At 41.1% G+C, this 25,258-nt stretch overlaps 2 protein-coding genes across 5 annotated transcripts in view; one reads left to right on the top strand and one right to left on the bottom strand.

Moving 5' to 3' along the window:
* The window catches only part of LOC120571217 (cytoplasmic dynein 1 intermediate chain 1), a 59,829-nt gene extending 36,111 nt beyond the window's left edge, over positions 1-23,718 (top strand). Inside the window, exons 12-18 of the mRNA XM_039820026.1 lie at positions 6,807-6,953; positions 8,491-8,604; positions 8,841-8,974; positions 9,377-9,521; positions 16,308-16,448; positions 19,417-19,542; positions 22,199-23,718. Coding sequence (XP_039675960.1) covers positions 6,807-6,953; positions 8,491-8,604; positions 8,841-8,974; positions 9,377-9,521; positions 16,308-16,448; positions 19,417-19,542; positions 22,199-22,309 — 918 coding nt within the window. The 3' untranslated portion in view covers positions 22,310-23,718. The remainder of the gene's footprint in view (positions 1-6,806; positions 6,954-8,490; positions 8,605-8,840; positions 8,975-9,376; positions 9,522-16,307; positions 16,449-19,416; positions 19,543-22,198) is intronic.
* A 62-nt stretch (positions 23,719-23,780) lies between these two features.
* The window catches only part of LOC120571216 (calcium-binding mitochondrial carrier protein Aralar2), a 49,336-nt gene continuing 47,858 nt past the window's right edge, over positions 23,781-25,258 (bottom strand). For 2 of the 4 annotated variants that reach the window (XM_039820022.1, XM_039820025.1), the window contains exon 18: positions 23,781-24,855. In XM_039820022.1, the coding sequence (XP_039675956.1) occupies positions 24,663-24,855 (193 nt within the window). In that variant the 3' untranslated portion in view covers positions 23,781-24,662. The remainder of the gene's footprint in view (positions 24,856-25,258) is intronic. The other 2 variants (XM_039820023.1, XM_039820024.1) reach the window with 2 other exon arrangements.

The following is a 25,258-nucleotide window of genomic DNA, read 5'->3' as shown; positions in this document are numbered from 1 at the left end:
TTTGTAATTATGTATGATTTTCAAAAATGGGAACTGCTGTAGATGAGAGAAGTGTATGCGGGTTGTGCACACACTACATTATGGCCAAGCATTCGTCCCTAAAATAGCTTCTGAATAACGCGCTACTGACTTTAGACTAGCGCCACTGGCTTTAGACTAGGGGCCTAATTTACTAACACTAGCGCAGTTTGCGCTGCGTCTGTTTATACGCGTTCGGTAATAGCGCACGCTATGCTTCCACATTTTGCGTAGTATTTATCAACCCTGACACCCATCAGGCAATCAGCGTCTTTCTCCGCCCACTAGACCGTAAATTGCGCTGTAGCAAAGCGGTATGCTATGATACGGCTGAGTGCAGACTGCGATATTCCAACTGCTGATGCTATGACTGTTTGAAATTATCCTGATGCCAATATTTGTAATGTAGCGAGGAGTTTAACAACTGCTGGAATGTAATGTGAACGCTGAGTGGGAGATTCAATTTCATCTTTGATTTCTTCCAGTAACTCTAATATTACATGGCTGCTTGATCTGTAACGCTAAATGATGTTGTGTTCACTGACAACGTGTGATTCTTGTGTTAAAAATATTTTCTGTTGCCATTTCACCAGCGGCATAAAGGTCGGGTGCAAAATAGGAATGATACATGCGTCGGTGTACAAAGGCAATTGCGCTGAGTGCAAGATAGGGCCCTTAGAGTTATTATTGTTAATTAGGCAGGACAGATTGTGACCCTTGGTCACACACTATACTATACTATACTATACTATGAGTCGACATACTATACTATGACTTTTTGTCACTTTTTTCGAAATACTTTACCATGTCTTTTTTCGACATACTATAATATGACTTTTTATCACTTTTTTCGACATGCTATACTATGACATTTTTACGATACTAAGCTATTACTTTTCATGACTTTAATCGACATTACTATATTATGACTCTTTTCGACATACTATACTATGACTTTTTGATTACTTTTTTCAGCATACTATACTATTACTTTTCATCACTTTTTTGACATACTATATATACTATGACTTTCTTATGACTTTTTCGACATACTATGACGTTAGAAGCAACAGAAGCATCGCTGCATGTGACGATAGTTAACCCTTGTGTTGTCTTCCTGTCAACCTTGAACCTAGACGTTTTTGACGCCTTTTTTTCACAGTTTGTTTTTGCTTTTTCCAACGTTTTAAATTGTAACATTTTTCTTCTACACATTTTCAGCGCTTATTTCTACGTCCCATATTTTCTGATATAAAACAAAAATTGAAAACGGGTCAATGTGACCCAAAGTCAACACAAGGATTAACACAATACACTTGGCAGCAGGTAACGTTAGCCTACCATTAGCTAGCAGCTGGATTAAACACGGTTAAAATGCTGACAGCTAACGTTAAATGGTGTGACTGTATTTCACTGTAGAGGATTCCAACACCGAGACCGAGACGTAACAGTCTACAGCTGCCGTTATAGGAAAAACAACACAGACGGTGTGTTCACTTGAAACTCGCCTCGTGGTGCATTCAAAGTTATGGTAAAATACCCTTTTTCCATCTAGTGGTTGTTTTTGTCGTTTACCAGCAATTTACTGGTGAAATAAGTAATTGTTCTAAGTTATTGTTATTACAATTTTAATAAATCATTTAATTAATTTTAAATAGACATACTATACTATGATTTTTTTTATCACTTTTTTCGACATACTATACTATGACTTTTTTATCACTTTATTCGACAAACTATTCTATGTCTTTTTAATGGCTTTTTTCGACATGCTATACAATGATTTTTGTATACCGTTTTTCGACAAACTATACTATGACCTTTTTTCGACATACTATACAATTCCTTTTTATTTTTTACACACTATAATATGATTTTTTTATCACTTTTTTTGACATGCTATACTATGTCTTTTTAATCACTTTTTTTGACATAATACTGTATACTAGGACTTTTTTCGACATAATATACTATGTCTTTTTAGGCAGTTTAGGCCTTTATTTAATAGGACAGCTCAGACATGTAAGGGGAGAGAGAGGGGGAATGAAATGCAGCAAAGTTGGTTGTAATTGAACCGGCGGCCGCTGTGGCAAGGACTGAGCCTTTGCAAATAGGGCCTACATGGGGCGTACATTCTACCAGGTGAGCTAGTTTCTTATATATCTTATAATTACTTCTTTTGGCATACTATACTATAACTTTTTTCCAAATACTTTTTATTCACTTTTTCTGGCATACTATACTATGACTATTTTTGACATACTATACTATGACTTTTTTATGTCTTTTTTCAACATGCTATTCTATGACTTTTTGAATCACTTTTTTTGACATACTGTACTATACAATTCCTTTTTTATTTTTTTATTTTTGACATACTATACTATGACTTTTCATATTTACCTTACAGACATGAGAGTGATATGGATCTTCTCATTTAACTCTCAGTAAGAAAGTATTTCCCAAAATGATAAACTTTAATTCAGTATATTAGCTTTACACATGAAATATGTTCAAACACTAAAATAAATTTCCTCAAATAGATCCAAAAGTTTGTGAATCATTGATGGCTCATAAATTAATATAAAGTAAACAGAAAGACTACAGAAATCTAGCCGAAACATAACCAAGCGCTCAATAATTCAGCTCTAAACTCAGTCATTAATTTCCTACATGATGTTCAAATTGAGAATCCGCTTTAAAGTGTCAACCAATTTCCCTTGAGCTTAAATCATAAACTTCTTTATAGCGCGAGACAAATTGATCTAATTTCAGCACCAAATGACATACAGTACATTTAAAAGGCATAGAACTCCAAAACATATGTGCCGATGTGACATTTGATTAGAAGCATTTAGGGAGAATGGCTCTTATGTCAAGTCCAAGTTGCTGCTGGCAGGCGCCTCAAAGTGCACTATCGGAACAAAGCCGGGCTAATTTTCAGTAGCTCTTTCACTAAGCCTGAGAGTACATGAGGGGAATGATGGCATAACATGTGGTTTCTCAAAGAGTGGATTCAGAGTTTAGTCAGGATTTTTCCTCTTAAGATGGGGACACTGATAGGGCTTAGGAGTTAAACTAACATATGGAGGAAATAGAGGGGGCTCTTGATTTGATTTGGCTTCTCTTTGTCATTACTCATGTGGGGTAGAGATGTTTATTTAGCATCATAACTGCTGCAAGAGAGCAGGGATGTTTCCTATTTGTGTTTGTATATGCTTGTAGATGTGTGTGTTTATTTTCCATTTTTGATGGTGTTAATAGTAAAAAAAAAAGGTCATATTGATCTTTACTGCAAAGATCAAAGAGGAAGGTTTCTGCAGTGAGTTTAAAGATAACGGTATTAATATATTTGAGGTAGGATACTGTCAAATTGGAACAATTTTAGAGTACAACATAGACTAAGATATTTAAAATTAAAATGATAAATGACACTTTTACAGCAGTCTTGTGGTTTCTATCTCTTTAAGCAGAAAGACTTGACTAGGGTGCTTCAACAGAGTAAGCAAAGATGGAGGAAAAAGTAGTAAAGGAGTTAAAGAAATAGTTTTTTGGGAATATTTTTCAGCTAATTAGCTTAGCTTATTGTTATTGTAGCTGTTCAGTTACCTCTGAGGTGGGAACTGGTAATGAAGTCACATCTGAGTTGACCGTTTTCAACAACAGCAACAAGTCAGAAAACCAGATAGAAGATAGACAGCTCTGTGTGTGCGACTTGATTTAATGAGACACCAGTAAGACAGAAGTACTAATAAACAGTTTATTGTTTTTCATACAGCTTTCACTACAGTTGATGCTCGGATCAGCCATGCTGGATTGTAATGTCAGGTTGATGAGGTTCTCGTCAGAAATCTGACTTCAGGGGGCCTTCCAGTTGACATTTCCGACTCCCCAGTTCAACTGGATTGACCATAAGCATAAAAACAGGAAACAGGGGGAAACAGCTAGCCTAGCTTTAGAGCTGTTGTTTTTATGCTTAGCTGTTGCCACTAGCCTTTTATATAATGGACACATGTGAGAGTGGTATCAGTCTACTCATCTAACTCTCTGCAAGAAAGCCAAATAAGCATATTTCCCTTAAGTGTCAAACTATTCTTTTATAGCTATTTAGATATTGTTTATGCTTCCTTCACTCTGCTTCCCTGTCTCTTCCAGAGGCTAGAGATCATTTAGAGTTCCCCTACTTTTTGAAGACTGATAAATGGTTGTCGTGGTGGAACCGTGTGTGTGTGTGTGTGTGTGTGTGTGTGTGTGTGTGTGTGTGTGTGTGTGTGTGTGTGTGTGTGTGTGTGTGTGTGTGTGTGTGTGTGTGTGTGTGTGTGTGTGTGTGTGTGTGTGTGTGTGTGTGTGTGTGTGTGTGTGTGTGTGTGTGTGTGTGAACCCACAGTATTTAGTGTTTGCACAGAGATGACAGAGGGCGGGACGTGGGTTCATTAGCCCACTGATAGAGTTTTATGGAGGGGGGGCAGACCTCAGACATCAGCCTGTCAGACAACCACAGAGTGTAAAGGTCATCCCAAAACTCTTTAAAGTGATCAAGTTAAAGGCAGACTCATTCATGTGTGTTTGAGTATGAGAGCTGTTGTCTTGACATTTGGCCTGAAGTACTTTTACTGTTAAAAACCTTCTTGCAATACTTTTTGAACTTTTTGTCCCCATACACATACAGTAGGTTAGTAAGTTAGGATTTTTTTTTCTCTTCATTTAGAACAAAGGTTACAACAATTGCAATTTAGCTTGTCTACTCCTTCTAGGTTCTGAAGACAGTTATATATGCTTTGGACATTACCTTATGCAGTTATTGGTGCTTTTACTGCTATAAATATTACATGTAGAATAAATCTGGCAAAGCAACTTACTCAATTTGTAATGTGAATAATAATAGCTTATGTCCATCAAATCCTGTGTGTTAATATGTGCTAATAAACCTAAATTCCCGATCCCTTTTTATCTGACCGTGTAAATAAACTTTTCGGAGACTGCCTCCTTGCCGCCTGACGAGCGACTTTATTTTTACCACCAAAGTTCAGTTTATTTTGAGCCTCGACATCTGAAGCGAGTCCCGAGCCTCCTCAGAAGAAACAAAAAAGGGAGCGAAAGAGTGTTCAGTGTCAGTTTCTTTCCCTCTGGTTTGTTTTCCAGTCTCCTCTCAAAACGTACTGGGGTTTGGAGTTGGCTGCTTCGCACATGGTGTGGTGGCCTGGACCGAGAGAGAGAGAGAGAGAGAGAGAGAGGGCGAGAGCGAGGGAGAAAAAAAAAAAAAAAGAAATAAGACAAATGTTTTTTCCTAAACATGAACTCCCATTGTTAGATTTCTTACCTATCTATTACAGCTGCTACCCAACACTGCCATGACCACATTGCATATTGGCACATTAGTGCCTTGTGTCTAACGATGTATAAACAGATTTTAAAATAAACAGTCTCAGTTAGACTATTGACATCCTGCAGCCTCAGCAGTTTATTAATATACTGCTTGTTAACCAATGTTCCATATAAATTGGTCAATGTCAGTGTGTTTTTAAAGTTTTTCAAGTAAGCCATAATTGTTTCTTAGTATGACTGTTAGTAGTGTTCATAAAGTTAATCAAATATGAATTTGGTATTTCCTTTTATTTCTAAAATGTATATTCATCATAGTCTTACTGTCTATTAATCCACTAATTCAAAGTAGTAGTATCATTGCCAACCATGGAAACCATTTGCAACATTTGTAATGAATACTATACTGTCAACGTATTCACATAAGTCTCGTAAACACTGCCTTGTCAATCCAGTGATTCATTTGGGAGGATTCTGATAATTAAGGACAAGCTTTGCCTCCAAACACCGTCTCAGAGCTGTTGTTCCAACAACAAAACGTCTGACGTACTGTTTTCTGGAACTCTAAAACTGTCAACGGCGGTTCTTCCAACAAAATCTACGACTGTGTTGGGCAACAATGCTTTTGCGAAATTCACCCTGCATGTTTTTATAGTTTCACTGTTTTTAATTGTGATGCGTGTCTGTGAGCTTCTTGTTTAATGCTCTCTTGGCCCTGTTTAAACTGTGAATTATTGTTCCTCTCAACATGATTATGCTGCTTTACTAGATGGGTGGATGGGGGAATGAATTTGTCAATGCATAAAACCACTTAGCCTCCTGTAGCGATACGATGCGGCAACATTTTCTCATAACTCCACAGCACAGATGCTTCAGTAAGTCTGGGTCAGGGAAGGCTAGCTTGCATGCAGAAGCCCATATGGGACGAGCACTGAAGAGGAACCAAGACTCAATAAACACGGTACTGGAGAGGGAGGGAGTTCAAGGGTGCGCTTGTCATGATGGAGGCTACAGTGAGCGCTCCAGTGCCTGCTGGGGTTTTGATGCTGTAATGTGAAACGGCTGGGGGAAAGAGGACTACAATTCCGCTCTTTGTCTGGTCTCCGCCCCAGCGTCACCCCTCTCTCCTCTCCTCAGCGGACCCTCACTGTAGCCAAACTCATCATCTCCCTTGTCTATCCCCCGATGTCTGCCACCCATCACGACGCCTTGATCACTCGTTCTCACTCATGCTCCGTCTAGCATTACCGTTTTCGCTTCATATCTTTCTTTGTTTTTGCTCTTTTCTCACTGTCTGCTGTTTTATCTACACTTTTCATCGGACCAAACCATTTCTTTTCTCACCATGTTCCTTTTCCTGTCAGTTCATGCCATTTCAGAAATGTTCCCATTACATACTGTATCCTCACACCAGAATAATATGCAGTGATTCTGCTATCTCATCCTCTCCCCTTCTCTTTCCTCAGTCTCCAGTAGTATCTGTGGGCTTTGCCAGGTTTCATCCCAACCTGGTGGTGGGGGGGACTTACTCGGGACAGATCGTCCTGTGGGACAACCGCAGTCACCGTCGGACCCCCGTCCAGAGGACTCCTCTGTCTGCTGCTGCACACACTGTAAGACATACAGAACAAACTGTGAGCTGGTACCCTACTGTGACCTACTGTGAAGAAAAAAAAGCCATTGGTTGAGCTGACACATTAACAAAAAACAAAACCTACAAAAAGAATATAAAGAAAAGGATCACATCTGTAGCTTAGTTTTCAAGCTCTTCATTTTTTTTCAAGCTGTGTGTTTGTTTTATCGTTGAAATTATTTGATGAGCTGTTGATCGAGAGAAAATAATCACTTTTGATCTTCAGTCAAACAATGAACTCATTTATCAATTTAAAATGACAATTATATGATAGTTCCAGCTTATAAGTTGATTATCTTTGGATTTTGTTGATTATGTTGATTTTGGACTGTTGGTCGAACAAAATATGATATTTTAAGGCGTCGCCATGGGCTCTGGGAAATTATGATGAAGAAAATAATGATGATAGTGAATAATGAAAATAATTGTTAATTGCAGCCCTGGTGAAATACGCTCTGACCTAAAAGAAAACAAGCTCCCTGTTGTGTTTTAATTAGTTACATAAAACAAAGAATTCAGTCAGTAGGAACATCCCAGAGGAGAGTTCAAGATTTTTGAATTTGTCGTGTAAACATTCTGATGTATAGAAATTAAATGATCACATTACTGCAGCATTCAATTTTTTACAAGATAAATCTGCATCTTTGAGACGGATTATTTTCAGGAAACACACACACACACACACACACACACACACACACACACACACACACACACACACACACACACACACACACACACACTCTCCTGACAGTTGAATTTTGATGCGCCAGTGAACTCACTGACCCTGACTCAATAAATTACCGACCAATACACTGGCAATATCTTCAGACCCGGGGCTGTTCATAATCACAGCAGCAGGAGGCATGCAGACACACACTCACTGCTACACGTCACCCACTCTGTAGGTTTAAACTTCACCGATGACGCCGTCGCTCTCGTCCTCTCCAGTGAGCCCAGTCCCAGTCAGCTAGCGTGTTGCTGATTGCTGAATGGATTCTTTGTGCTGCCCACAAATCAATTACTGGCCAGTAATGACATAATGGTTTCACACACTCCTGTTGTAAGGAGCGACTGCACACTGCCATGTGAGCCTACGGCATCTGTACAAATGATCTAATGATGTCATGTGTTTAAGGGTAAAATTACATTATCATTTCAGGACCATGTTTAAAATCAAATTTAACTAATATCACAGCATGTCAAATTAATGAAACGCGTTACGTCCCTGCCAGCCTAGTGCAGTTAGGAAGGATCCAAATATTTAGTATCTAAAATGACAAATGTGCAGAAATATTTGATGCCTCTAATCAATGAGACTAATACGGATTTATGATTGTGATCGCAATATGCAGCGGAATAACAAGCATTTGAGTGGAGATTGTTGTAATCATATTACAGGTGAGGTAAGTTGCGAGACACTGAAAGCAATTGCCAGTATATGTTCTATTATCCTCCATCCATTTCATGTAATGCTGTGTGTCTTTATCTGTGTGTGTGTGTGTGTGTGTGTGTAGCACCCAGTCTACTGTGTGAACGTGGTCGGCACCCAGAATGCCAACAACCTGATCACTGTGTCTACAGACGGCAGGATGTGCTCCTGGAGTCTGGACATGCTTTCCCAGCCACAGGTACACAGCACACTCAAATGCAGAGTTTTAGTGTTAATGCACCTGGTATTCCACTTGTATTTTCTATAACTGATGTGTCTGTTTGTGTCTTTAAATGTGTAATGCCTCTTTTTCTCTTTCTCTTTCTCGCTCTGTGTGTGTGTGTGTGTGTGTGTGTTTGTGTGTGTGTTTGTGTGGTGTGTTTGTGTGTTTGGTGTGTGTGTGTGTGTGTGTGTGTGTGTGTGTGTGTGCCATAGGAGACCATGGAACTGGTGTACAATAAATCCAAACCCGTGGCGGTGACAGGCATGGCTTTTCCCACGGGAGATGTTAACAACTATGTGGTCGGGAGCGAGGAGGGCACTGTGTACACTGCATCCAGACATGGCAGGTTGGTGGACACACACACACACACATCACACATCACACATCACACACACACACACACACACACACACACACACACACACACACACACACATGAACAAAACATCGCAGAAAATCTTTGCTGGATCACTTATGTATGTTTGGTCTGGTGTTTTATGTCTTAACACAGTCCCAATTTATCTGCTTGGATAATCTAGAATTACAACATCACGCTAAAATAATTCAAGAATTACAAGTAATATTAGAATTTAATTGACCATTTCCCCATCAATTGTTTCACTTTTAATCCAAGCTCTCTTACTGTGCTGTTAATTCATTTCACAAAGATGCAAACCACTTCACTGCTTCGTTTTTAAACAAGTTGAGACCACTAAATGAAGGTCTCGTCTATGTCCTCTCTCTGCAGCAAGGCGGGTATCTGTGAGATGTTCGAGGGCCACCAGGGACCGGTGACGGGCATCAGCTGCCACAGCGCAGTGGGCACCGTCGACTTTTCCCACCTCTTCATCACATCCTCCTTCGACTGGACCGTCAAACTCTGGAGCACCAAGGTACGGTGTGTATGTTTTTGTGTGGAGAAGAGAAAGAGAGGATGTGTGGGGGGTTGATTGTGGACTTCAAGAAATTGCAGAGAGAGGGAGGGAAAGAGTTGAGAGTAAGAAATTTGTGAGTGAGCGTTAAAGCGGAGTAAATAGGTGAGCAACGTTTTGGACTGTGTGTGTGTGTGTGTGTGTGTGTGTGTTTAGTATCTGTACACCCAGTAACATAACTGCGGATCAGATCAGTTTCTCATACTGGCTGCTCTTCATCAGATCTTAAACATTGTGCACTAACTCACTACTCAGACACACTCTTCGTGTAAGGTGCCGACACACCAAGGAGATCGGCAGCCGCTGAGCGTCTGTCGTTTTTGCGGTGTATCACGCACCGTTGCTACTCGTCGACCCTTTGTCTGCTTTTTTTCGGCCTATTCAACATGTTGAATCTGCATCAGAGAAGTCGTTGAGAGGAAGCCGTCTGATTGGCCATTCAGCTTAAAGAGCCCCTATTATACTTCTTTTCAGTGTCATATTTGTACTCTTGGGGTAAGTTTACAGGCTTTGATGTTCAAAAAACACATTGGGCCCTATCTTGCACTCAGCGCAATTGCCTTTGTACACCGACGCATGTATCATTCCTATTTTGCACCCGACGCACAGCGGACTTTTCCCTCCACAGATGCACGTCGGTAAATTAGGGAATGTATTTGCGCTCCTGGGGGCGGTTCAGCGAAAAGAGGAAGCGTGTTCCGGCGCAAACGTTACTTTGTGCTATTCTGCAGTTTCAGAAAACAATTCCGCCACTGACCAGGAAAAACCTGGTCTAAAGTCAGTCGCTAGTCTAAGGTCAGTAGCGCGTTATTCAGATGCTATTTTAGGGGCGCATGCCTGGCCATAATGTAAGCGTGTGCACAACGCGCATACACTTCTCTCATCTAAATGGATGCAGCAGTTCCCATTTTTGCAAACCATACATAATTACAAAGGAAAATATTACTGAAAATGCGCTTCAGGTGTTTGGATAGGTCAGGAGGCACTTTACAGTACAGTCCTCAAAAAGTCGCAGCATTCTTTGTGGCTTGTTGTGTTTTACACATTTCCATGAATCATGGATGTGTTGATGACATAAATGAGGAAATATTAGAGGACTTAAGGAGACGTGATGTTGAACTACGGCGGGATCTGGTCCGGCGTGTGGCGCGATCGCGCTCCCTGGTGGAGCGGGTGGACGGAGATGGAGTGGGGGAGGAAGGGGCGCAACAGGACCAGGTGGTGCGTTTGGAGGCCCACGCTCCATGGCTGCAGCAATCCTCTCCAGACTTGAGGAGACGCCCGCCAGTGGCTGCAGCAACATCGCCACCGCGCCCAAGACGGGCATTTATTACTTTGCGCATCTCGCGCCGGCAGCTCCGCTGGCGTGCGCCAGGCAAATCCGCCGTCATAATAGTAATCCGCCATGGAACAAGCGCCTTGCTCTTAAAGGGAATGAGAGATGACGCTCTGATTGGTTATTTTCACGTTACGCCCAAACCACACCTAGCTACTTCAGACCAACCCATTTTAGATTTGCGTCGGGCGCAAGAGTCATTTATCTCGCCGGTATCATAGCAACAGCGGCCGAGATCCGCCCACAAAGCTACTTGCGTTTTGCGTTTCATACTTGCGTTTCAGATCGTTAAAATAGGGCCCATTATGTTTCTCATACTGCCCATTGCTGCAGTGCCTCCACCTGAAACAGTCTGACTAAGCTCTTCCTGAAAAGCCCAGTCTGCTCTGATTGGTCAGCTGGCCCACTCTGTTGTGATTGGTCAACCAAATTCAAACAAGCCACTGGGCGGGCTGTGCTTGCTCAGGCAGCACCAATGGGCAGCACATTGGAAAAACTGGGCTGGCTTTCTCAATCAATGACATCATTAATTGAAGAATTTCAAACAGGAATGGGGGCGAGCCGTTTTCAGGCAGTTGAGTAAACTGCTGTCTGTGGGAGAGAAAGCTGCTTTTGGAGTGAAATGTGTTTTTAGTTTTTTTATAAATCTATTACATACTCAAAAAAACTATATAACACACTAAAAGATGGGAAAAATCCAAAAAAAAAGCATAATAGGGTATCTTTAAGCGAATTCTTTTAATTCTTCATCATCATTCATTTAATCAATTTAGTACACATAGAGCAGTCAAAACTGACCAAAACTGATACACATGGACAAAAACACACAGGCACAACTATTGGGATATCTATTTTTGCACATTATGTCCATAGGGGGCAAACGTACAATGATTTGGCAGCAGTTCAGTGGCAGTAAAAAGCAAACTGTCACTGTTTCTGTCAAAGTGAGTGTTGGAGAATACAAAACGTTGCTAATACATTCAAACACACTTTTGTGGTAGTGGTGGTGGTGGTGGTGAGACACAGAGGAGGGCATCAGGTACATTTACACATTACACATCAGGAGATACACATTACACATCAGGAGATACTGCACAAGAGAAGAAATTCTGGATTATAAAGTTTGATATTTCATTGTTAAATTCATGTAAATAAATTGAGTAGAAATGAGGAAGAATCAGTGAAGAACAAAGAAGAAAGTTGGATATTGAGGAAGGTAGGAAGTTAGGAATGAAGTATGTCTTGGGTGAAAAGGATAAAAGGTAATGGGATAGCAAGACAAAAGTTATTCATGATTAATAGTGGAGGTGATGCTAATGTTGAAGGACAGAGGGATCAACATGAGGGCGTCAAAACAGCAAACACTGCCAAAAATCAAAGAGAGACCTATTCAATATGAGGAAAATACATAATGCATATTGCATAATACCTTCGGCTTTATGCACGATCCAGTTACAGCTTTCATACTTGGCTGTGACAGGCAGTAAAGCACTCTGATGAATTTTCGCTCGTGTTTGCATGCAGCTAGTCCATAAGTCTTGTGCGAAGGGTCCCGTGACACATATTAAAACATTTCTGCGGATTTTCATCAGAAGAGTGTGTTATTTTTCAGGATTTGGGAATTCCCTTTCCTTTGAGGGGCACCGCAGGAATGTGCGTCTGTCTCTTATCCCACATAACCCGTATTTGTGTGTGGGCAGGACGAATACCTGCCTGTGTGTGTGTGTGTGTGTGTGTGTGTGTGTGTGTGTGTGTGTGTGTGTGTGTGTGTGTGTGTGTGTGTGTGTGTGTGTGTGTGTGCAAATATAGACACACCACACATGCCTCACATGCACCTTAAGCAAGCTGCCTTTGCTTACCTAAAATCCCCTGAGGTTTGCCTTCAACCCAACTGTTGTAACAGACACACACACACACACACACACACACACAGTGAATTCTCTCTGCGTTCACGTTTGCCCTCACAGTTCAGAAAGGCCGTTGCACAGAAGTCTGCTGATGTTTTTACACTCGGCGGTGCAAATATTGTGGTTAGTGAAAACATTCGGAGTCGGCCAGAGTGTGAAGACGTCGCGACAGCTGGCAGTGGGTTTATGATTGTGCATAACTTGAACCGTCTTGCTCTCTTGACCCCAAAACCAGCATCTACTAAGTGATTGGATAAAGCATAATCGTTCCACTTTTGCCCTCTTAAGAAGTTTATCAAAGGGCTACATCACAGTCAGCTCAGATGATTGTTAATGAGGGTCTGCGTGATGAAAATGAAACCGTAGTCTTGATCTTCAGTTCAGGATTTTTGTCGTGGTATTTTTAAGCAGCATTTGTGAAAAAATATTTAATTTGAGGACAAAATCTCTAGTGTGTGTGGTCACGAATTCTGGTGTGAAGCTATTAAGCCAGTGTGATGTTTGTGATGCAGCCAGGATGGAAGCAAGGAAATTATACGACTCTGCTGCAGAGATTAGATGGTTGGGATCCCTCTGAAAGTCCAAGTGATTAGAGGTTTTCTTTAAGACTCACAGGCTCTGTGACATTTAGAATTTTGAGACAGCACCTGCAAGTGTTAGTGATTGTAAGACTGAACATGTACTTATTGTATTTAAATGGATATCAGTGAAAGAAGACACGGGCCGGCTGATTTTAGCATCAATATATAAAGCATAAACTTGCATACATTTATTTTCTAAACTTGGCATTACACTGTGATGTTAACTGTCAGTGTTTCAGTAATGGTTTTCCAGTTCAAACGTGCTAGAAGTTCCCCAGCTTCTCGGCACAGAAAAGATAATGACAATGCAGTTACTTTACGCGCGGCGCCACAAGGATTATGCTTAATTTTGAGATTAGTTCATAAGACTTGTTGCTGCAGATTATTTACCCAAATCACCTTATTTAAGATAGGTAGATTATGGACAACCTAGCGTAAAATAGTAGTTTAGATTTTGAATAATAGGACTTTATTCACCTCATCTCTAATGTGATTCATTACTTGAAGTGTATGCCCGAAAGGATATATTTAAGAAAGATAGCTTGAAATTGCATTGAGAGGCATTATTCAGCAAGGCAGATTATCAAAATTAAATACAAATTTTAAGATTATTTTTTTGGGCATTTTCGGCCTTTATTTTTACAGGACAGCTGAAGATATGAAAGGGGAGAGAGAGAGGGGGGGGAAATGACATGCAGCAAAGGTCCGCAGGTCGGAGTCGAACCTGGGCTCGCTGCGTCGAGGATTAAACCTCTATATATGGGTGCCCGCTGTACCAACTGAGCTATCTGGGCGCCCATAAAATAACATTTTAAATCAATTTGGTAATGTGAAATACAAGAGTGAGAGGATGAGTAAAATAGTGTGGGACACAGACTAAAACAAGGAGAGGATAAGAGAGAGAACATAAACAGGAATCGCTCAGCTGATCGAATGCTGAAACTGTGCGATGGAGAAAAATGACCTCTGCTGTCACCCCGCCGGCTGGAAAACAGTTTCAATCGAGGCTTGAAATTGGCTAGGCTCTGTTTGTTTGTGTGAGTGTACACTGCTATCTGTCTGCAGGTCTCACAGCCTTTCAGAACAACTGTGGAGTGAGAGAGTAAAGGTGATGGAGAGAAAGAGAAGGAATGAGAGAGAGAGAGAGAGAGAGAGAGAGAGAGAGAGACTGACTGACTACATTCCTTCATTTGCTCTTCCAGCCAACCTGTCTCCTCTCTTCCACTCCTCCCACTCCACCTGTCAGGAATGCAGTTTGTGAGCCTCTGGAATCCTAACAGTCCCTCTGAGAGATGGGAGTGCGCGCACACATACACAAACACACACACACACACTTATATGCTATATATATATATATATATATATATATATATATATATATATATATATATATATATATATATAATTAAGTTTTAACCCTTTATGTGTATATATATATATATATATATATATATATATATATATATACACATAAAGGTTAAAACTTAATTTAAACACTTTATTTGAAGGGGTGTGCATATGACTGACCTGACACTATATCATAACCATGACATGACACCGGTCATTAACATGAAGGAGTCTTTAGGAATGTTTATGACTGTTCAAGTGTCATTGGGTAAATGATGACACTTTGAATGCAAAATTATCATTGTTTGAGATGTTTGTGTTATGACAAGTTAACGTTGTGCAAGACGATATAACTGATAATAAATATGTGGCTTTTAACATTGGCTGTCATGAGACCATTATAATTATGTCATGAATATTTTTCCTTGATCTCAAGTCAAGTGAAACCATTTGGACTTGTCATTAAGATGCCATAAAGTTATAAGACCAGTTTGACGACAGTGAATACAGCATCAAGGTGATTTGCGGAGTTTTGGACAGATAACGTTAGCTTTAGGCTACTTGTTGCTAAAGTAACAGCTTAATGCCAACAGTCATAACCATCATAAAGACTCCTTCATGTTCATGACGTGTCATAACGGTATCATGTCTTATGCACACCCCTTTAAGTAAAGTGTGACCCTATTAAGTTATCCTTTATTGTTATTCTGCTCTTCTTTTGAGGACATTTGGTCTTCATAACTTCACAAACACATGGAATGATAAACTGGATGGATGGATTTTATCATCCTCTGTTAGCTCATTACAGAGATCTGTCTGTCCCGTGTGTATTTTGTTTAATAAGTAACAAGAAACTGCAATCGACTAATGCCAAAGATATGTTTTAGACCATTTAGAAACCGTGTCACCATTAACTTGTTTGCCCACCAGAGAGCACTGACATGTTTATTTTATTTTCAGTACGTGTCTTGGACACAATTCTTTAATAACTTTAGTTTTTTTACATTAAAGGATGAACATCTGCTGACATTTTGTTATCAGTTTTATTAAAACTCTCAAATATTGATATTGGTTTAGGCCTAAAACATCCAGTATTAGTCAGCCTCTACAATCACACACACACACACACTTCCATCTCTACCCATCTCCCTCTCTCTCTCTCTCTCTCCCTCTCTCTCCCTCTCTGTCCCTCTCTCTCTCTCTCTCTCTGTGTGTGTCTCTTTCTCAGACAGCTGTTGTGTTGAGGTTACAGTACACCTTGTGGAGGGGCCCTCCCTTTCATCTCTTCCAGCGGTTTTATGGTGCTGTGTGAATGTGCTAGGCTTTTTAATTAGGCTCTGCACCCAGACAGGCCCCAAGGCTGAGGCAGCGCCACTCTGTCTGAAGCTCACTCACTCCCTCTCTCCATTCCTTCACCCTCTCTCTCTCTCTCTCTCTCTCTTTCTCTCTCTCGCTCTATCTCTCTCTCTTTTCTTTCTATCTCCAGTGTGTCATCTTCTGTAATCCGTAACTCTCTTTTTCTTGCTTTTTCCCACCATACACACGTTCATAGATAGCCTCTTTTTCTCTCTTTCAGCACAACAAGCCTCTGTACTCGTTTGAGGACAACGCCGACTATGTGTATGACGTAATGTGGTCGCCTGTACACCCTGCGATCTTCGCCGCCGTAGATGGCATGGGCCGCTTAGACCTGTGGAACCTCAACAACGACACGGAGGTGTGTGTATAGTACTATGTGTGTGGACTGCTGGGTGAATATAGGTCATTATGGGCGTGATTTCTGTGTCATCTCTTTGTGTGTTGATGTGCGTGTGTGTGTGTGTGTGTGTGTTTGGTGTCCTCAGGGCCTGTTGCTGGGCCTCAGCCCGAACCGCACAACCAAACACCCAAGCCTTTTCCCTCCCATCAACCCCCCCACCACCATCCCCTCCACAACCCTCCATACACACGATTCAAGATTCCCCTGTGGGCGTTTCCCACAGCCCTCGCTTTAAATCAAACTGGGTTCCAGCTCCTCATCCCAGCTCCCACCCAGACGTCCCGCTAACATTCCTGCAACCTCTGTCCAACGTTTAAGGAACCTCAGGACCCCACCACCTCGTCTCATCCGCCTCCCACACTCTGTTCCATCAGGGAAGTACACAGATGTGCAAGAGACCACGAGCAGAGAGCCCCAGCCCTCAGTCCGCAGTCCCATGCTGGAGATGGAAATAATAAAAGAAGAAAGTTCAGGCCACGGGTTGACTTTCTCGGTGCAACATTTATTTTCAGAAGAGAGCATTTGAGGCCAGTGAAGGAAATGTCATCATATTATTCAGTTTAATTATATACAACATAAAATATAGTATATGTATTTAAATACATGAAATACCTGTTGTTCCAAAACGGTAGCAATTTCAGCTAAATCATTGATGGCAATTTTATACTACAACTCATTGTACAATCGTTTGCAGTTTCTTACTGATTAAAGGAACAGTTTGACATTTTGGAAAATAAGAAGCATATTTCACAAAATGTTGGACTATTCCTTTAAGGAAGTAAAAGTTGCATTATAGTGAAAAGATATCCACGCTACTTTTTTTTGACAACTCTGATATGAGAGTGGGTACCAAACCTTTGATCACTCAGGTAAAAGGCGGGATAAAAGGATCCTGCGTTCTCCTTCTCTCTTAGTTTCCATGGAGACAACACCCACAGTGCCTTTACCGTAATACAAGTCTGCATCTCTTCAGATGCTCTCCTCCCTCTCTCGTAATGCCCTTTCACTCTTCTTCTTCTCATTTTCTTTCAGCCCCGGCGTACCGTCCCGTATAAAATTCACATCTCATGCCGCAGGATTTTATGTTTCACCTCAGTTTCATTCGTCTCATCTAATGTTTCTCCTCTCCTCTTGTTTTACCCCCCAACCCTTTTCTTCCCTGATCCCATCACTAGCATCGGGTCTTCCCTCTGCAGCACAGATGACAATTTTCCCATGGTTCCCTCAACAGCGGCCTTTTCACAGACAGAGGAAGAGCTAATTATCGACGGCCTAACTCGGCTAACAGCGTGCTTTATGAGAAACATTTGCTCAGACACACACAAACGGATGTACCAAACACATGCACGCACATTCACTCATACACAGTCAGTCTAATAGCAACAGACGTCCATTGTTGCCATCGTATTAAAAACACACATAACAACACTAACGGAGCAGTGCGGCGCGCCTGGTTCTCATTTCCAGCACACGCACACAGACATATACAGCCAATTTAAAGCGCTCAGTTCAGATCCACTCGGGCGGAGCGGTGGAAGCTAGCAGGCTAATGGCAGTCAGCCTGTGGTTAGCACTGCTTTAAATACGCAGAAGCTCGGTGTGTGAGGCGACATGATGCCAAGGCCTCTGTCTCCACTGGTGACAGACTCGCCTTCCACATGTCAGGAACGGTCTATGGAAACGCTTCAGATGGTTTTAGGTTTTTAAAGGTGCAATAGGAGCACTGCCATTTACTAAAAAGAGCAACAGCTCACCCACAACAGCAAACATGAGTGCAGTTACTATACAGTAAATAGCACAGTGTGTGTCCACCACCATTGACTGTAAATATTAACGGACAACGCATCCGGTTCGGCGAAGTGCTGCAAATGCGGAAGTGCCTTAAACCTGCATTCTATCTGAATTCCAGCAGGGGGCGACACATGCGGTTGCAAAAGGAGGTCGGTTTCTGTAGAAGTCTATGAGAAAGTGACCCACTTCTCACTTGATTTATTACCTCAGTAAACATTTTCATAATGAGTTTATGGTCTCAATCGCTAGTTTTAAGTCTTCTGCAACACAGAATGATGTTCGTGTTTTGAATTATGGTCTCGTCGATAAAGCAGGGGGTGTTTCAGGGCGTGGCTATGATGTGATTGCCAGTGAAAGTGCGTAACGTAACGTGGCTCCTCCCTCACTCCTCCCGCTCGTCTAAAATCGTCACATCCGCAACCAGGATGGCTGCGCCCGTAACGGCAAACTCGGCGACTCATTGCCGATCTCCACAAACCAATGGGTGACGACACACATGCTCTGTCCATTAATATTAACAGTCTATGGTGTCCACATATGAATGAGAAGTTGTAAATTTAATAGCTATGTTGGTCTAACCTCCTGAGCATTTGGATAAAGTTGTGCTTTCAATGTAGTAAACTTGTTTTGTAAATTAGACTATAATTGCATAATTCTCCCATTTTCCATAAACATTAAGAGGGATGGCTTAAAATGCAATTAGGGCCATTAAATAAAAAGAATTTCTTCAAGAGACACATCGTTAATGTGAATTTAATTGTATTTTTTTTTTTTTTAGATGGAACTGGTTTGTAACTAACAAGCATACTCTTTCACATTTAGCAGGCTACATTTCTCAACCAGGAAAATATCAAATGAAAACAAACTTAAAACAGCAGCTGTGCCTGCAGGCTGGAGGTGGTTTTGTTTTTATGTATCTATTGTAAGGTTTTATAAAAGTTTATGTGCCTCATTAGAGGCTTACAAAGTATTTTTTTTATGTATTTCCAAAGTGCACCATGTGCTGTAGTCCTCTCACTTTGAAACAGGATTTACCTCTGATAGGCCACTTCTTTGTTTCAATATGTTGTTTCTCATGCATCCCAGTCTACATGTAAACTTCTGATTTACATTTGTTTCATTTGTTGTCCACCAGGTACCAACTGCCAGTGTGACCATCGAGGGTGCTTCGGCCCTCAACAGGGTCCGCTGGTCGTCAGGCGGGAAGGAGGTGGCTGTGGGCGACTCAGAAGGCCGAGTCTGGATCTACGATACTGGAGAGGTACAGATACAGCAATAGTCCTGTTATAGTAATAGTAATAGTAATAGAGTGGACGAATCACATAATACAAATATACAGTACAGGCCAAAAGTTTGGACACACCTTCTCATTCAATGCGTTTCCTTTTTATTTTCATGACTATTTACATTGTAGATTCTCACTGAAGGCATCAAAACTATGAATGAACACATATGGAATTATGTACTTAACAAAAAAGTGTGAAATAACTGAAAACATGTCTTATATTTTAGATTCTTCAAAGTAGCCACCCTTTGCTTTTTTTATTAATAAGGGAACAAATGCCACTAATTAACCCTGACAAGGCACACCTGTGAAGGTAAAACCATTTCAGGTGACTACCTCATGAAGCTCATTGAGAGAACACCAAGGGTTTGCAGAGCTATCATAAAAAGCAAAGGGTGGCTACTTTGAAGAATCTAAAATATAAGACATGTTTTCAGTTATTTCACACTTTTTTGTTACGTATATAATTCCATATATGTTCATTCATAGTTGTGATGCCTTCAGTGAGAATCTACAATGTAAATAGTCATGAAAATAAAGAAACACATTGAATGAGAAGGTGTGTCCAAACTTTTGGCCTGTACTGTATAATGCACGTCTGGTACCCAGAAATAAGGGCAGAGCGAGCACTCCTCTCCCCCCCCAAAGTATTAATTATTACAAATAACTAACTGACATTTTAAACAGTTCTTTTAATATTTTGGCAGTCTGCTCTGGTTAAAAGAATCTGCTGAATACACTGTTGTTGCTGTGAGTGCTGCGATGCATGGAGCTGGTGGTTCTCGCGGGTTTACTTTTCAAACAATCAGAGATTTAATTACACCCTAGGTGCCAAAAGCATGAGTGAACTACAATGACCAAAATTTATTGCACCATTGCAATTAAGTTGTACTACAGAAGATTGAGAGATTTTAGTGCCTGAAATTTGAGTCGTGCTAAATGAAACCTGTTACAACTCATCAGTAATACCTCCTCCTCTCCTGATTCTACCAAAATAAACTGTCATGTGGTGGAAGTACTGCTGCAAATAAGGAAATTGTGTATGTAATTTTAACTGAATCATGAGTTTATAAATATATACTTGCATTTGCTTAGTTTTTAGAGTGCATACTGTAGTCTTGTTGTGTTTCATGTATATTTGGTCCACTGACTTTGGCGAAAGACATGAACAGTACTGTAGAAATAAGTGAATTTTTTTCACAGTAAAAACTCCACATGTACCACAACCGATCATTTTAGGTCTTTTAGATCTGTATGTTTACCCAACTGTCAGAATTGCCATGAATGTATGTTAGATTTTTTCTTTTTTTTTTCCTCCCTCTTTCGTGTCCCTGTAAAATGGCCTCCACATGACTTTGCCATCACCACAAAGCAGCCAGCCACTCTGTCTGTGCCTGTACGTTCTCTCATGTTTGGAGGGCTCCCCATGTGAGGGTGCGTTAGCCTAGCCGCTGGGCTAATTTTAGCATCTTTTTGTTGTGTGGTAAGTCGGAGAGAGGCTCAGCTGAGCTGGTGGCCTTCACGCTGGGTTCATGGTAACGAGAAGAGTCATCAATAAAAGTGAGCGGGGTTGAAAGGTTTTATGACTCCAAAGGGGAGTGTGTATGTGGTGGTGGTGATGGGGGGGTATTTACTTCACTAGAAACTCCCCCCATATAGCTCAAACTAGGAACAGCAAGTGAAAAAAAAGAGATGCCCGCAGTTCCATGGGACCAAAAGCCACCCTTGAGATGGTTCCAGGAAAGCAAAATACCAAATACTTTTATTTTGTCATTATTTTTACTCGATACAAACTAGCTTTAGGTTATTTATCAGCAGGGGTTTGGACTGTTTGTATTAGTCCTCTTCTGAAAAGTCCAAATCATGAAACAAAAGTCTTTCAGATGGCTGCCATGGGGAGAAAAACTAGTGGCTTAATGCTGCTCCACGGTAATACAACGCTTTGGACCTGCTGCATTTTAAAGCCTGACAAACACTAAATCCCTCACTGTTTCTTTGACACTTCTTGGAGTCTGTTAAAATGCTGCTACGCTGAAGTCACTCAGGCACCATATACATGATGTTCTGGCAGAGCCCCCTGCTGCGGCCAGCCTTGCTCTGTGGGGGGTTGGGGGGGTTCAAAATGGCTGCCTTTAATTACAGCCTGGCCATGCAAAGCGGTTACAGACAGCTTGGGTGGCAGCCGTGGCTTCTGTCCCACTCATTCTGACTCCCACAGTATACGACTCCAGCTAAACATTTAAAGAGCAACTAGATTCAGTTTGACATCCTATATTAGCTAACACATCCTATGGTCAGTGGAGGTTATCAGAGTTTTAGCCATGCTAGCAGCAGACTGAAATATCTCAACTATTTGATGAATTGTTAGGGGATTTATTCGTTGTCCCAAGAGAATTAATTTAAATGATTTTGGTGATCCTCTAGCTAAAGCTGAAGCTAAAAACTGCCTTATTTTTGTTGTTTTCCCATCATTGTCCCCTGTGGCCTGATTATTATAATATTGATTGAAAATGAATGTGTTCATGCATCCTCAGAGATGATTCTTTGGTATTATAACAAGCTATCAGTAGGAGCGTCTACACACAATGCACTTAATGCCACGTTACCTGTCTTTCTCTGATGTTTCCTCCAGCTGTCAGTGACTCATACTGACGACTGGGCGCGCTTCGCTCGTACCCTGATGGAGATTCGTGCTAACCGGGCGGACGGCGAGGAGGAGGGGCCTATGGAGCTGGCTTCATAGAACAGGACTACAAACCAAAGAGACCTGTGGGGTGTACTATGAAGCGAGATTAGTGGTTAGCAAGGTATGTTAAATCTAAAGCCAAAATGTCACAAAGGTGATTCCTTTTTAACCTGGTAGATCGCCATGGTAAATGATGCTACACACCTAGCGACCCTTTCACCGATCAACAACTTTGGAAATTGTGTCACCATTACGAGCTTCTCTTCGGAGGGATAGTTTCATAGGATTTCCTTCGGGTCATTACAAGTGCAGCAGATTGCACCCACATACCCATCACCGGAGCCTTAGGGGAACATGAGGGGGATTTGGTTAATAGAAAGTCCTTTCACAGCATCAGTTGTCTGGTGGAGCTGGCCCCCTCCAATCTTCCTCCTCTTTATTCCCCCCTCGTTTGTTTCAGGTTAAACGAACACTTAAAATTTTACACATCATATCATCCATACACTAAGAGAATGATGAAGGCACAGCAACTACATACAACTTTAGATTATGTTTTTATGCTTGGTCCTGATTTGCTACCAAGTCCGTTTTACACGGCTATCCATTTTAACAACCTGTCTGATGTAGGCAGCACGGGATCGCTCCATTTTCTTCAGAAGACTCAAAAGACCTCCCAATTGCCCCCTTTTTATAGGAACGTGCACAGGGCCAGATGAGAAAAAAAATCTGTGTTAAGAAATAAAGTTGATAACCACCGTCGTGATACCAATTACCTCTGATTGGGGTTTAAGGTTTTGTTGAGCCAAGAAGAAAGCCTGGCTCTGTCGAACTTGCTTCGCAGTACACCCTCCGGTGTGCTTTTATCGTTGTCACTGTAGCACGTGAATCTCAATCAGTTTAGTTGCTTCATCTTTATGTACATGTTCCTGTCTGGTCCAAAAGAAGCCGCGTTTTTATTGTATTCTTGCATTTACTCAACCAGAAAATGCATACTGTCGTCAAAATGTTGACCTCTACTGATTTGCCCGCCCTTATTTATTTATTTATTTATTGACTTAAGGTGATTTATGCTTGCAACCCGTGAGCCTACAGTATATACAAAGTGGCAGTCTAATAGCCTTATAAGGATATGTGTGCTGTGACGATGCTTTGCACTACCGTAAAAATAAAGCAGGGTCCATATTCTAGTCCTGTATGGTTTACAAAATGTCATGTTCACTTTATGTTGTGCTTCTTTTCTCTGTATTATGCCTGCATGCAACACATTCCTGAAATATTACAGCTGCATACACATGGAGTTTCAGGGTGTCCGAATCAAGTCTGGTACTGGCACTTTGATTTTTGTTCTGAACAAGAAAAACAACTGTATATTATTTAATTAACTGTTAATGATTAAGAGGTATATTGTATTGCAGAGTGCTGGCTGTTAAACCTGCTGTGTTTACTATTAAAGCATAGCTGATGAACTGTTGTCTTGATTTTTCCTTCAGCGTTCAACTGGTAATGAAAATGAAAACTCTAGCAACCATTCAGTTTACTAATATAAGTTTCTCTTTACTCTTGGTACACATGTTGCTGCCATACGCACAGTAAGGCACGGTTATTACAAACCATATGTAACTCCTACATTCTCTATACTGTACACATTTAAATACTGAGTCGTGACACACTACAGAGCTGCAGTCAGTGCCAGCTGTCTCTCAGATATGTACACATCTGCATACATTTAGACCTGAATCCAATCATCTTACAGTAAACATTGTGTACAATCAGAATGTTACACTGTGTCTTTACATTCAAGTACTTTTTGGTCATATTCTTGTGGATACATTTGATCAAATGAGCAATTAAAAGATTAACAACTAAAACAGCATAATAGCCATATAGATATGAAAATATGTCTCTGGATTTCTCATATATACACATATATAAGTGCCACATTTATGATCAATAGATTTTCTTTTTAGCTAGCTATATGATCATGTGAAGAATGTGCTTTTGGTTATAAAGCAACAAAAAGAAGACACTGGAAAAAGCGGCAACTGTATGTAGTTTTTGATAGTATATTCAAAAACAAAAGCAGTTAAGGTGTGTTAAAACTTCTGCCAGCCGTTCTGCTGCCTGCGTGCATATACTGAACCAGCTGAACTGTATGAAAAACAAAACCGCATTATTATACAAGTCTATACAGTGTCAATCAAAGGTAAAACAAATGCTGCACAAGTCCAACAAAGTATTTTCTTTGAGTACCTGCTTACTAATCCATATGGTTGCATATAGACTACCATATATATATGATTATGAGAAGATACATCATAAATAACCTTAAATATGTAATTTAAAATACTACAATGACTTGGTGAAAAACATACAAGCCCTCTCTTTCACTTACCCCCCTACCTGTGGAGGTTCAGGGGGTGCTCACATCGGAGGGGGCCGCTGCTGCTTTCGTGGCCACCGTGTAGCGTGGGAGATGGAGCCCAAACTTGCTCTCGATGCCAGCGAACGTGGCCACGGCCAACCTGAAGCCTCCGATGTGGTCGGGGTTGGGCGCCGGCAGGCTGATCCGAGACTTGGGGGTGGGCTCTGAGCCAGACGGCTTTCTGTGGTGAGGACACAGAGAGAGAGAGAGGGAGAGAGAGAGAGAGAGACGGGAGGAGGAAGCCAGAGGCACAGTGAGAGAGAGTTGAATAAAGGAGAGAAAGGTGAGGAGTGGTAGAGTTAAAGGGTTCAATGACATAAGCACAGTGCAAGATGTTATTTTAACCAAGTAGGGGAAAGAAGTGAGCGTGCACAGACAGGAGTTGTATTATTATCATTATTAAATCTTGAATTAATATTATCATATTCAACACTGTTCACCACAGAAGTAAACATCTTTATAGAAAACCAAAAGAGGAAAATTTTTTCCCTTAGAGCAGAACAAATCAATTCACATGTTGATTTCACGTCGAGCTTTGTGACCGGCTGTCAACGCGGACAGCAAAGCACGGATCAACTCGCCCA

Source organism: Perca fluviatilis, chromosome 13 (assembly GCF_010015445.1).
Source record: "Perca fluviatilis chromosome 13, GENO_Pfluv_1.0, whole genome shotgun sequence".
In the NCBI taxonomy this organism is placed as follows: domain Eukaryota; kingdom Metazoa; phylum Chordata; class Actinopteri; order Perciformes; family Percidae; genus Perca; species Perca fluviatilis.
The sequence above is the reverse complement of the archived record's forward strand: the minus strand, read 5'-3'. Positions and strand labels throughout refer to the sequence as shown.